Genomic DNA, 12,500 nt, shown 5'->3' on the forward strand with positions numbered 1-12,500 from the left:
ACAGCTGCGAGGGAGAGAAGAGGGAGGGAGTTGAATCGGGGAGAGGGAAAGGGGGGAGTTGAAAACGGGAGAGGGAAAAGAGAGGGTTCAGATAAAAGGGAGAGTGAAAAGAGAGGGTTAGATAAAAGGGAGATAAAGAGTAGAGAGTTCAGAGAAATGGGAGAGAGTGGGAGATGGAGAGGGAAAAGAAAGAGTGAGAGATGAAGAGAGAAAAGAAAGAGTGAGAGATGGAGAGAGAAAAGAGAGAGTGAAAGATGGAGAGAGAAAAGAAAGAGTGAGAGATGAAGAGAGAAAAGAAAGAGTGAGAGATGGAGAGAGAAAACAGATGTCGGGGAGAGAGAAAGGGGAGAGTTGAAAAAGGGAGAGATAAAAGAGAGGGTTCAGATAAAGGGGAGATAAAGAGTAGAGAGTTCAGGGAATGGGAGAGAGTGGGAGATGGAGAGAGAAAAGAGAGAGTGAGAGATGGAGAGAGCAAAGAGAGAGTGAGAGATGGAGAGAGAAAAGAGAGAGTGAGAGATGGAGAGAGAAAAGAGAGTGAGAGATGGAGAGAGAAAAGAGAGTGAGAGATGAAGAGAGAAAAGAGAGAGTGCGAGATGGAGAGAGAAAAGAGAGAGTGAGAGATGGAGAGAGCAAAGAGAGAGTGAGAGATGGAGAGAGAAAAGAGAGAGTGAGAGATGGAGAGAGAAAAGAGAGTGAGAGATGGAGAGAGAAAAGAGAGTGAGAGATGAAGAGAGAAAAGAGAGAGTGCGAGATGGAGAGAGAAAAGAGAGAGTGAGAGATGGAGAGAGAAAAGAGAGTGAGAGATGAAGAGAGAAAAGAGAGAGTGAGAGATGGAGAGAGAAAAGAGAGTGAGAGATGGAGAGAGAAAAGAGAGTGAGAGATGAAGAGAGAAAAGAGAGAGTGAGAGATGGAGAGAGAAAAGAGAGTGAGAGATGAAGAGAGAAAAGAGAAAGTGAGAGATGGAGAGAGAAAAGAGAGTGAGAGATGGAGAGAGAAAAGAGAGTGAGAGATGAAGAGAGAAAAGAGAGTGAGAGATGAAGAGAGAAAAGAGAGAGTGCGAGATGGAGAGAGAAAAGAGAGAGTGAGAGATGGAGAGAGAAAAGAGAGTGAGAGATGAAGAGAGAAAAGAGAGAGTGAGAGATGGAGAGAGAAAAGAGAGTGAGAGATGAAGAGAGAAAAGAGAGTGAGAGATGAAGAGAGAAAAGAGAGAGTGCGAGATGGAGAGAGAAAAGAGAGAGTGAGAGATGGAGAGAGAAAAGAGAGTGAGAGATGAAGAGAGAAAAGAGAGAGTGAGAGATGGAGAGAGAAAAGAGAGTGAGAGATGAAGAGAGAAAAGAGAGAGTGAGAGATGGAGAGAGAAAAGAGAGTGAGAGATGAAGAGAGAAAAGAGAGAGTGAGAGATGGAGAGAGAAAAGAGAGTGAGAGATGAAGAGAGAAAAGAGAAAGTGAGAGATGGAGAGAGAAAAGAGAGTGAGAGATGAAGAGAGAAAAGAGAGAGTGAGAGATGGAGAGAGAAAAGAGAGTGCGAGATGGAGAGAGAAAAGAGAGTGAGAGATGAAGAGAGAAAAGAGAGTGAGAGATGAAGAGAGAAAAGAGAGTGAGAGATGAAGAGAGAAAAGAGAGAGTGAGAGATGTAGAGAGAAAAGAGAGTGAGAGATGAAGAGAGAAAAGAGAGAGTGAGAGATGGAGAGAGAAAAGAGAGAGTGCGAGATGGAGAGAGAAAAGAGAGTGAGAGATGAAGAGAGAAAAGAGAGTGTCTAGGAGGAATGGGGGAGAGTTGAAACAGGGAGAGAGAAAAGAGAGGATTCAGAAAAAAGGGAGATTAATCATAGAGAGTTCAGAGAAATGGGAGAGAGTGGGAGATGGAGAGAGAAAAGGAGAGTGAGTGCTGGAGAGAGAAAAGAGAGAGTCTGGGAAAGATATGGAACAGGAATGAGGAAGAGAGAAAAGAGAGTCTGGGAAAGATATGGAACAGGAATGAGGGAGAGAGAAAAGAGAGTCTGGGAAAGATATGGAACAGGAATGGGGGGAATAGAAAAGGGAAGAGGGAAAATAAGGGGTTGAGAGAAATAAGAGGGATTTGAGAGATAGAATGAGAAAAGGAAAGAGTAAAGAGAAATGGGAGAAAATTGAGAAATGGAAAGAGAAAGGAAAAGAGTTGAGAGATGGACGGAGAAATGGGGGGGGGGGGGGACGAAAGAGCTAAGCGGTCGAGGTAGATAGATAGACCGATAGACAGGGAGAGTTAAATAGATAGATAAGTAATTGCCTGATAAATAGATAATAAAATGGATAGAGGAAGAAAAGAGGAGAGGAGGCGACTAATCATAATATCACAACATACCCGGAAATTGAAATTCAAAGATCTAAATGATAATGATGATGACAGTCATAATAACGATAATGATGATAATAATAATAAGAATAAGAATTAGAATAAGAACTATAATAATGATAATAATAATAACAATGATAACAATAGTCTTAACAATATAAACAACAATAATATTAACAGTAAAAATAACCATAATATTATTGAATGTACTATTACACAATAATATTAACTTACCAATACAAAAAAAAAATGCATTGCCAAGTTATAATTAATGATTTCCAGATCGTAACAAATACCCGAAAAGAAAGAAAGAAAATGAATTCACAGAACTTCACAATCTACTCTCGCAACTAACATTAGAGTTCTTTGAATCGCACTTTCGCTCATATTCAGAGATACACCGGACACCTTAAACGGAGAGCCGTCAGCCAATCACAGTCGGGCTGTCTCGACGGTGATTGGCTACCGGGCACGTGATCGACGGTGATTGGCTACCAGGTACGAGATCGACGGTGATTGGCTACCGGGCACGAGATCGACGGTGATTGGCTACCGGGCACGAGATCGACGGTGATTGGCTAACGGGCACGAGATCGACGATGATTGGCTAACGGGTGTGAGATGCCGGTCCAGCTTACCATTTGAGGTACCCCGAATGTCTTTGAATATGAGCGAAATTTAAACACCACCATCTTACCTGCATGATCCTATCGACGTTGGGCATATCGTCGAACATTATCTTGAGTGCAGAACCAGCGAAATATCCACGGAGCATCTTGCCCGCTACCAGCACGAGGGTGGTGTACATGCCCACGATTCTGCAAGATGTGAAGGGAGAAAGAAAAGGATGCACTAAAGAAGAAATTTCCAAAAGAACGACAATCCAAATAAACTTACAATACTTACAAAAAAAAAAACCACGATAATCCAAAAATAGAACATTCCACCTTCTACTTATATTTACTAAACATAATCGTATTCCGTATGCTAGAATCAGTCCTAATTTCTTCTCACGGAATAATTACCAAAAAGGAAAAAAAAAAAATCAACGAAATAGAAAAAAAACCACGAAAACACGAAAATCAAAACAAAAGAGAAAAAAAAAACAAGTGCGAGGCGAGATGCGCAACGCTCACCCGCCTCCGGAGATGAAGCTCAGCCCTTCCGGAAAAGCTTTGTCATTGAACGTGTAGATGGTGAGGAAGCGGCATTCACTCCCCCTCGGCAGCCAGGTGAAGTGTTTGCACTCCTCCTCCACTTCCCACCATTCTTGGGTCGAGGAGAGGTTCCCAAAGCCGTCGGACTGGAGGGTGAGGCGCAGGTCGACGAAACCCTTTTTCTTGTCTGTTCCGGGGGCGGTGGGGAGGAAAGATATAAAAGATTGGAATAATAATGGTAATGATGATGATGATAATGATAGTAACAATAATAATGATAATAAATATAATGGTAATGATAATAATGATAACAATAATAATAATAATAATAATAATAATAATAATAATAATGATAATAATAATATTAATAATGATAATAATAATAACAATAATAATAATTGCCATTACTATTGTTGTTGTTATTATTATTATTATTATTATTATTATTATTATTTAGGAAGAGGGGAATTACTTTTCAGTAATTCTCTCTCTCTCTCACTCTCACTCTCACTCTCACTCTCACTCTCACTCTCACTCTCTTCTCTTCTCTCTCTTCTCTTTTCTCTTTCTCTCTCTCTCTCTCTCTCTCTCTCTCTCTCTCTCTCTCTCTCTCTCTCTCTTCCCCTGTAGCCCTCATTCCCCATACCCCTCTTCCCCCATACTCCCCTCTTCCCCCATACCACCCCCCCTTCCACCCAACCCTCCCCCCCTTCCACCCAACCCCTCCCCCCCTTCCACGCAACCCCCCCTTCCCTCACCTTCCAGCTGCGGCACGTAGAGAGCCTGCCCCTTGTTGGTCACCTTCAGGAACTTCGGGAGGAGGTTCTCGATCAGCACGGGGTTCGAGTCGAGTTCGCCCTCCAGGATTCGAACCAGTTTGTCTCGGACGGGGTTTCGCTCGCTCCCTGCAAGAAGGTTCAGAAGGTTTTGCGTTGTTTTTGTTTTTGGAAGACACGTTTCTAAAAGAATAAAGAAAGAAAGGAGAGGGAAAAGAAAAGAAGTAAAGAAAGACGGAAGATAAGATGAGAAAAGGAAAAAAAAATAGTTGTGTAATTAGTCTATAGGATATCTTTTAAATGTATATATCTTATGTCTCAATATAGGATGTATTTTATTCTGAAAAATAAGTAGATACAGTGAGATATTTATCGAAAGTATTTTATTAATTTATATGTAATTTTTTCACTTTTTACATCAAGATAGATTATCTTTACAACGGCAACGTAATGATATATATATATATATAAAACACTACAAAAAACGAAAACTGCAAATAAAAACACAGCAACGATAACAAAAAATCACCAACAACAACCCCCTCCCCCACCATTCCCCTTCCAACCCCCACCCCCCCACGCCCCACCAACCTTCGAACGCCTTGAGCTGAATCTCCGTCTCGTCCTTGCATTCGGACGCCACATCCGGGGACTTGGACGGCCGCTTGACGCTCCAGCGCATCTTCAGTCGGATCGGGTGGTGGCTCTGCAGGTCGCTGATCAGACGCCGCTGCGGGGGAGGGAGAGGGATTAGATGGTGGAGGGAGGGAGGGAAGGAGGGATGGAGGGAGGTGATCAGACGCCGCTGCGGGGGAGGGAGAGGGATTAGATGGTGGGGGGGGAGGGGGAGGGAGGGAGAGGAGATTAGATGGTGGAGGGAGGGAGGGAGGGAGGGCGCTGATCAGACGCCGCTGCGGGGGAGGGAGAGGGGATTAGATGGTGGGGGGAGGGAGGGAGGGAGGGAGGGAGGGAGGGGGGGAGGGAGAGAGGGAGGGCGCTCATCAGATGCCGCTGGGAGAGAGAGGGAGGGAAGGGAAAGGTGGGAAGGAGGGATAGGGGAGGGAAGGAGGGAGGTGATCAGACGCCGCTGGGGGGAGAGGGAGAGGGATTAGATGGTGGAGGGAGGGAGGGAGGGAGGGAGGGAGGGAGGGAGGGAGAGGAGATTAGATGGTGGAGGGAGGGAGGGAGGGAGGGCGCTCATCAGATGCCTCGGGGGGGGGGGGGGGTAGAGGGAGGAAAGGGAAAGGTGGGAGGGAGGGAAGGAGGGAGGGAGGTGATCAGACGCCGCTGGGGGGGAGGGAGAGGAATTAGATGGTGGAGGGAGGGAGGGAGGAAGGGAGGGAGGGAGGGAGGGCGCTGATCAGACGCCGCTGCGGGGGAGGGAGAGGGGATTAGATGGTGGAGGGAGGGAGGGAGGGAGGGAGGGAGGGGGGAAGGAGGGAGGGAGGGAGGGCGCTGATTAGACACTACCACCGCTGGGAGGAGGAAGGGGAAGTGGAGATAGAAGGAGAGGGGTATGTGTGTCTGGCGTAAATAGATCAAAGATCATATGCATGTATTTAAAGGTTATAATACACATGCACGTACACACACACACACACACATACACACACAAACACACACACATCCCCCCCCCCCCCCACCCTTAAACAAACAAATAAAAGTCACCCACGTTTCTCCACTCTCTTTACCCACACCCTTTAAGACCCTCCACTTTACCCCTTACCCCAACCCCCACCCTTTTACCCCCCCTCTTCACTTTCACCCCAACCCCCACCCTTTCACTCTCACTCATCTTCACCCACACCATTCTACCCCTACATTTTTATACCCCCTTTAGCGTCCCCACCCCTCTTCACACTTACCCCAACCCCCACCCTCTTACACCCCCACCCTATTCCACCCTCTGTGTAGTGCAGCGGTAGCCTTCTCGTCTAACAATCTTGCTGACCTGCGTTCAAATCCCTCGCCGCCAGTGGATGGTAACCCCGGCCATTCCTTGCACACAGGTGGATAACTTAGAAGCAAAATGAAACAGACACTATGTCACACCAAGAATATCCATTGTAACAAATGGAATCAAATTAAACCTTTAAAATTAAACTTCTTCACCCCCACCCTCCTACTCCACCCCCACCCCTCTTCACACTCACCATCCTCACCCCCACCATCCTACCCCACCCCGACCCCTCTTCACCCCCACCCTCTTCACCCTCCCACACCCACCCTCCTACCCCACCCCCACCCATTTTCACCCTCCCACCCCCACCTTTCTTCACCCCCACCCCTCTTCACCCTCACCCCTCTTCACCCTCCTACCCCACCCCCACCCCAACCCCTCCCACCCCCACCCTCTTCCCCCTCCCACCCCCACCCCTCTTCCCCCTCCCACCCCCACCCTCTTCACCCCCGCCCCTCCCTACCTGCGCGGGCGGCGAGATGCCCCAGATGGCCGTCGAATTCCCGCTGAGTTCCGCCACGACCACGTCGCCGAAGTCGTAGTTACTGAGGAACGTCTGCGCCTGGCGGTCGGCGCGGTAGTGGTAGTTGAAGGAGTCCCAGTCCTTCATGGTGAATCTGTGGGGGGGGAAGGAAGGGGAGGGGGGGGAGGGGGGAGGGAAGTGGGAGGTAGGGGGGAGGAAGAAAGGGTGGGAGTGGGGGGTAGGGAAGGAGAAGAAAGGGGAGGGGGGTAAGAGGGTAGGAGGGTAGGGGGTAGGGGGTAGGAGGGAAGGGGAGGGTTTAGGAGGGTATTGGGGTAACGGGGAGTGAAGTAGGGAGGTAGGGGGGAGGGGGGGAGTGGGTGTAGGGGAGAAGGAAGGGGAGGGGTAGGCAATTGGGTAAGAAGGAAGTGGGAAGGGGTAGGATGGAAAGGGGTAGGGAAGAGTGAAGTAGGGGGTAGGGGGTAGGGAAGGGGGTAGGGGGGAGGGAATGGAGGGTTAGAGAGGGTAAAAGGAAAGGGGAGGAGGAGGAGGGAAGGTGGTAGGGGGGGAGTGAAGTGGGGGTAGGGGGTGGAAGACAAAGGGGAGGGGGTAAGAGGATTGGGTGGAAAGAGGAAGGGGGGGAGAAGGGGAGGTGCTTCAGGGGGTGACGAAAGGAAGTGTATTGGGTGGTGTAACGGTAGAAAGGGGGTAAGGGACGGTGGTGGGGGGCAGGGTTCGTGGCACAGAGGATCACATGAAAGACGGCCTGGTCTGGGCTGGGCCGCGTGTTGGACCGTTTTAGGCTCCTTGCCCAGTTCCGATATGCCTTTTGCCGGGTGAGTCCTCCGGGCCGAGCTGTACTTTGTGTGCTTTCGGTTTTCCCCCCCAGCATCGTTACCTAACATTAAAGGAATCGCTGCAATCATCAGAGCCATCCCCTATCCATTTTCAATCAGTCATGCATGCAATCATGTGCATTGAAGCAGTTCAGGCTATGCAGCCAGGCAAGTCATTAATTCAATCAGGCATGCATGCATGGGCAGGCAGTTCATTCTTTCATTCACGTCATGGCATTCATTCAGCATTCATTCATCCAGCATGTCATTTGCATCAGTCATTCAGGCTAGTGTCATGCACGCATATCATTCAGCTCAGTGTCATGTCATTCAGGCAAGGTTCATTTCATTCAAGCCGTTCAGCACGCTGTCATGTCATAAGGCAAGCCTGTCAGGACGGCGGCAGGAATGGCAGTCCGAGGTCATGGCTGGCATTGGCAGTCCAGTGGTAGCTCAGCGCATGAAAGGTCATGCATGTAATGTCATGAAGTCCAGTGCAGTCAGGATTTCAATCACTCAGTGCCTCCATTTCATGAATTCAAGTGCAAGAGCAGGTGTCAGGTCATTCATGCAGGCAGTGCACGAATGAGCCAGTCAGTGCAATTCATGCAGTCAGGCAGGCAGCCATCCATTCATATGCATTCATTAATTCATTCATTCATTCATTCAGTCATGCACTCATCAAACATTCATGGCAGTCACTCAGGCATGCATTCATTGCATTCTATGTCATGCAGTCATGTCACTCATGAGCCAGTCAGTGCATTGAGCTACAATTCCATGTCAATAGAGCAGTTCGAGCATGCAGTCTACTCATTCAGCCATGCTTCAATATTGCATTCCATTCATTCAGCCACCCAGCCTGTTCATGCATGTCATGGCAGTTCAATCATCATGCAGTCATCATATCATTCTATTCAGGCATTCAGAGTCATTCAAGCATTCATCAGTCATGTAGCATCTCATGCATTCATGTCGATGTGCATGACTCAGGCAGCATTCATGGCATTTCAGTCAGTCATCCATGCATGGCAAAGGGCATTGCAGGTGCTATTCATTCATTCAGTCACTCATGCATGCCGAGTCATGGGCATTGCAGTGCAGGCAGTCATTCATAATGCAGTGTCATTAAGGCATGGCATTGCAGGCGCACGAGTGCAGTCAGTCAATCAGTCAGCCTTGCATGTGATGCAGGCAGGCAATACGCAGTGCATGGCGAGGTTGCAGGCAGTGCAGGTCATCTCAGGCATGTTCATTCAGGTCATGTCAGTGCATTATGCCTGACAGGATCATTTCAATCATCAGCAGGTCACGTGCATGGTACAGTTCAGTCGAGTGACCATTGCAGTTCGATCCATTCATGCATGAGGCATTTCAGTCAGTCACGTCAGTCATTGCAGTTGTCAGGACATGCATGGCTCAATTCAGTCAGCAGTGTCAGTCAGTCAGGTCATTGCAGGCAGGCATGTTCATCACTGCCATGCATCCATGGTGCCATTGCAGTCATGCAGCAGTCATTTCAGTCAGGCATCAGTACACTCAGGCATCCTATTCATGGTCATGATGCATGCAGTCATTCAGTCATTCCAGCATTCAGGCATTGCAGTCATTTCAGTGTTTGCAGTGTGCCATCAGTCATTCATGCAGGACACTCAGTGAATTAATGCAGGCATACGCAGGCAGTCAGGACATGCAAGGCAGTGCAGCATTCAGAATCACGCAGGCTGGCATTAGAAAGGTGCACAATTGCAAGAGAAGGCAGGCAGTCATGTGCTTGCACGACGCAAGGCAGTGGTGCATGCTGGGCTGGTCAGTAGTTCCTGCAGTGAAGGAAGGCTATGCAGGCATGCAGGCAGGCTAAGGTCAGCACGCAGGCAGCAATGGCAGGTCATGCATGCAGTCAGGCCAGCCATCCAGGTCAGCATGCATGTCATGCAGTACAGTGCATGCATGCAGTCACGCATTGGCAGTCATGCAGTCAAGGCAGGCAGGCTAGCATGGCAGTCAATCATTCAGCAGGCATGGCAGGCATGCCATGCAGTCAGGCTAGGCAAGGTCATGTGCAGGGACTCGCCGTGCAGTGTCATGTGGTCAATTCAGCAGTGCACCAGTCAGTGATCAGCATGGCATGCATTAAGGCATGCTGGCTTGAAGGCTTTGCAGGCACTCATTCAGCAAGGCCAGGCTTGTGCATGAGCATGCATCAATGCAGTCCCCCCCCCCCCCCCGCACGGATCTGAACCACCATCAAGCGCCCGTCGCGTCGTCTCGCTCTCGCTCGTCTCTCTAGCTCTCTCTCTCTCTCTCTTCCCGCTCCCCCCAACCCCCCACCATTCCCCGCCCCCAACCCCCAACCCCCCACCCTCAAACTGACACACATACACACGACACAGAGACACACACACACACCACACAATCACCCCCCCCCCCCCCCCCCCCCCCCCCCCCCCCCCCTCCCCCCCCCCCCTCACCACACACTCACTCACACACTCTACTCACTAGACACCCACACACCACACACCAACACTGCACACAAACCACCCTCGCCCCACCCCCCCAACTCCCACCCAACGAATCCCCCCACACCCCCCCACCCGCCCGCCACACCGCCAACCTCTACCCACTTCGGCCTCCCCCCCCAGTATACGACATCCCCCCCCGGGGGGCCGGCTGTGGTTGTGCTCCGACCGTGACGATGCGAAGAACTCTGATGCGGGGGTCCCCCGTCATGCTGAAGATGGATTTGGAAGGCGCCGATGCTGTGATCTCCTCCTCGACCGTGACGTCATAGGGCGGGTTGGGCTGGCCGACGGTGTTGCTGAGGGCGAACAGCACCAGAGGGAACCAGATGAGAGCGATCACGCCCAGCAAGGCACAGCCGCCCATCCCGTACTTGATGATCTTGCGCATGCCTTTTCCGCCGGCGGCCTTGTGGTTAGGATCTATCCTCGTCCTCCTCTCCGCTCGACGCTCGCACTGGCGGAGCGGGGGGGGGGGGGGGGGGGGGGGGGGTTACAAAGTTTGCAAGGTGGGAAGCAGGTTGATAGTGTGTGGGTGTTGTGGATTAGTATGGTGGAGGTGTATGGTAAGATATTCTTTTAAATATGTTGCGGTGTTTTAATTGTGTGTGTGTGTTTAGATTAGTGTTTATAGTTGTGAGTGTTAGATTGTATGTTTAGCTTTTTGTTTGTGTTGGTGTGTTAGTGTGATGTGTGTGTCGTGTGTGTGGTGAGTAGTGTTGTTGTTGTGTGTGGTTGTGTGTGTTGTGGTGTGTGTGTTTGTGTTTGTGTTTTGTGTGTGTGTCCCGTGTCTTATCGTATGTGTATCTAAAGTGTGGGTTTTTCTTCTGTCTGTCTATCTGGGCCCGTGCCCGTGTGTTTTTAATTTAAAACATATCGACTATTAGATTCTCTATACACCCTATTTTCCTTTATCTCCCCCCTTGCCTCTTACCTTGATCTGGAAGATGTGCGAGAAGATATCCTCCATCTTGACCCAGTCGCTGAGGTTCATGCTCGTGTCCGTCCAAACCAATCCCCTAACGCCCCAGTTCAAAGAGGAAAGGGACTTCATAAAACCCGCCCAAGAGACCCAGGGGGGAAGGAGAACATGAAAAAAAAGGGGTTGAAGGAAAGGGGACCTGCGGTTAAAATGTAAATATAAGGGGTGTGGGGTTTTGTTTTGTAAGTTTTTAAAATATAAATAAAATATTAAAATATATAATATAAATATATTTATTATATATATTTAAAATATAAAATATATATATATATATATTTATATATAAAAAAAATATATATATATAAAATATATTATATAAAATATATTTTATACTATAAAAAGATGAGGAGACCTATTGAAAAACGCAAAAAAAAAAAAAAAGATAACAAATATAATAACAAATGGAAAAAGAACCCCGGGTTAAAAATAAATCTACAAATAAATTTAAAAATTTAAAAATGGGGAGACCTATGGGTTTAAAAAATGAAAAAAAGGGGAAAAAAACAAAAACAGGGGAAATTTTGGATTAAAATTAACTAAAAATTTTAAAAAGGAACCCATGGGAAAATATGAATAAAAAAAAAATAAACAAATGACCTAGAGATCCATGGCTTAAAAAAAAATAGAAAAGTTTAAAAAAAAGAAAAAATCCCTTAAGTTTTTAAAAAAAATACCTTTTTTCTCTTTAAAACCCCTTAAAAAAAAAAAAAAAAACATTTATTAGCGTAAACAATCTCACAACTCACATGCGAAAGGCGAAGAGGTTGACGTAATTGTACTGTTTGCAGAGGAAGTTACCGAGGATCCTGGTCGGGTACCCGCAGCGGATCTGGTAAGCGGACAGCAGCAGGTTCAGGCACTTTACCATGTACCAGATCTGCGGGGGGTGCTTGTCGTTGAACTCCCTGGGGGGGGGGGGGGGGAGGAGGAGGGGAAGATTAAGTTTGGTTAATGCTTTGTGCTCTGGTGTCTAATTCTGGTCTCTAACTTTCTCTGTGTATCTGTCTGTTCATCTCTATGTGTCTGTGTAATTCTCTCTATATCTATCTATCTATATATATCTGTCTGTCTATCTATCCATCTATCTATCTATCTATCTGTCTGTGTATCTCTCTCTCTCTCTCTCTCTCTCTCCTCTCTCTCACATCCTCTTCCATCTCTCTCTCTCGTCTCACTCTCTCTCCTCTCATAATCTACTCTCCTCTCTCTCTCAATTCTCATCTCTCTCTCTCTCTCTCTTTTCTCTCTCTCCACTCTCTCTCACTCTCTCTCTTTTCTCTCTCTCTCTTCTCTCTCTCTCTCTCATCGTCCTCTCTCTCTCTCTCACTCTCTTCTCATCATCGCTCTCTCCTCTCTCTCTCTCTCTCACTCACTCACTCTCATTCCTCCTCTCTCCTTGTCCCTCCCTTCCTTTCCCTCCCTCCCTTTCCCCCCTCCCACACTCCTTCTCCCCCACTCCCTCCCTCCCTCCCTCC

At 48.0% G+C, this 12,500-nt stretch overlaps 1 protein-coding gene across 1 annotated transcript in view; it reads right to left on the reverse strand.

Annotated features, from left to right (window-relative positions):
• LOC125032029 (piezo-type mechanosensitive ion channel component-like) overlaps positions 1-12,500 on the reverse strand; it is a 164,267-nt gene that overhangs the window by 746 nt on the left and 151,021 nt on the right. Inside the window, 11 exon segments of the mRNA XM_047622990.1 lie at positions 1-4; positions 3,033-3,153; positions 3,472-3,679; positions 4,251-4,397; positions 4,860-4,998; positions 6,692-6,845; positions 7,433-7,586; positions 10,149-10,500; positions 10,978-11,071; positions 11,073-11,106; positions 11,776-11,930. The exon segment at positions 1-4 is cut by the window's left edge and continues 746 nt beyond it. Of these exon segments, the coding sequence (XP_047478946.1) occupies positions 1-4; positions 3,033-3,153; positions 3,472-3,679; positions 4,251-4,397; positions 4,860-4,998; positions 6,692-6,845; positions 7,433-7,586; positions 10,149-10,500; positions 10,978-11,071; positions 11,073-11,106; positions 11,776-11,930 (1,562 nt within the window).

Source organism: Penaeus chinensis, chromosome 14 (genome assembly GCF_019202785.1).
Source record: "Penaeus chinensis breed Huanghai No. 1 chromosome 14, ASM1920278v2, whole genome shotgun sequence".
NCBI lineage: Eukaryota > Metazoa > Arthropoda > Malacostraca > Decapoda > Penaeidae > Penaeus > Penaeus chinensis.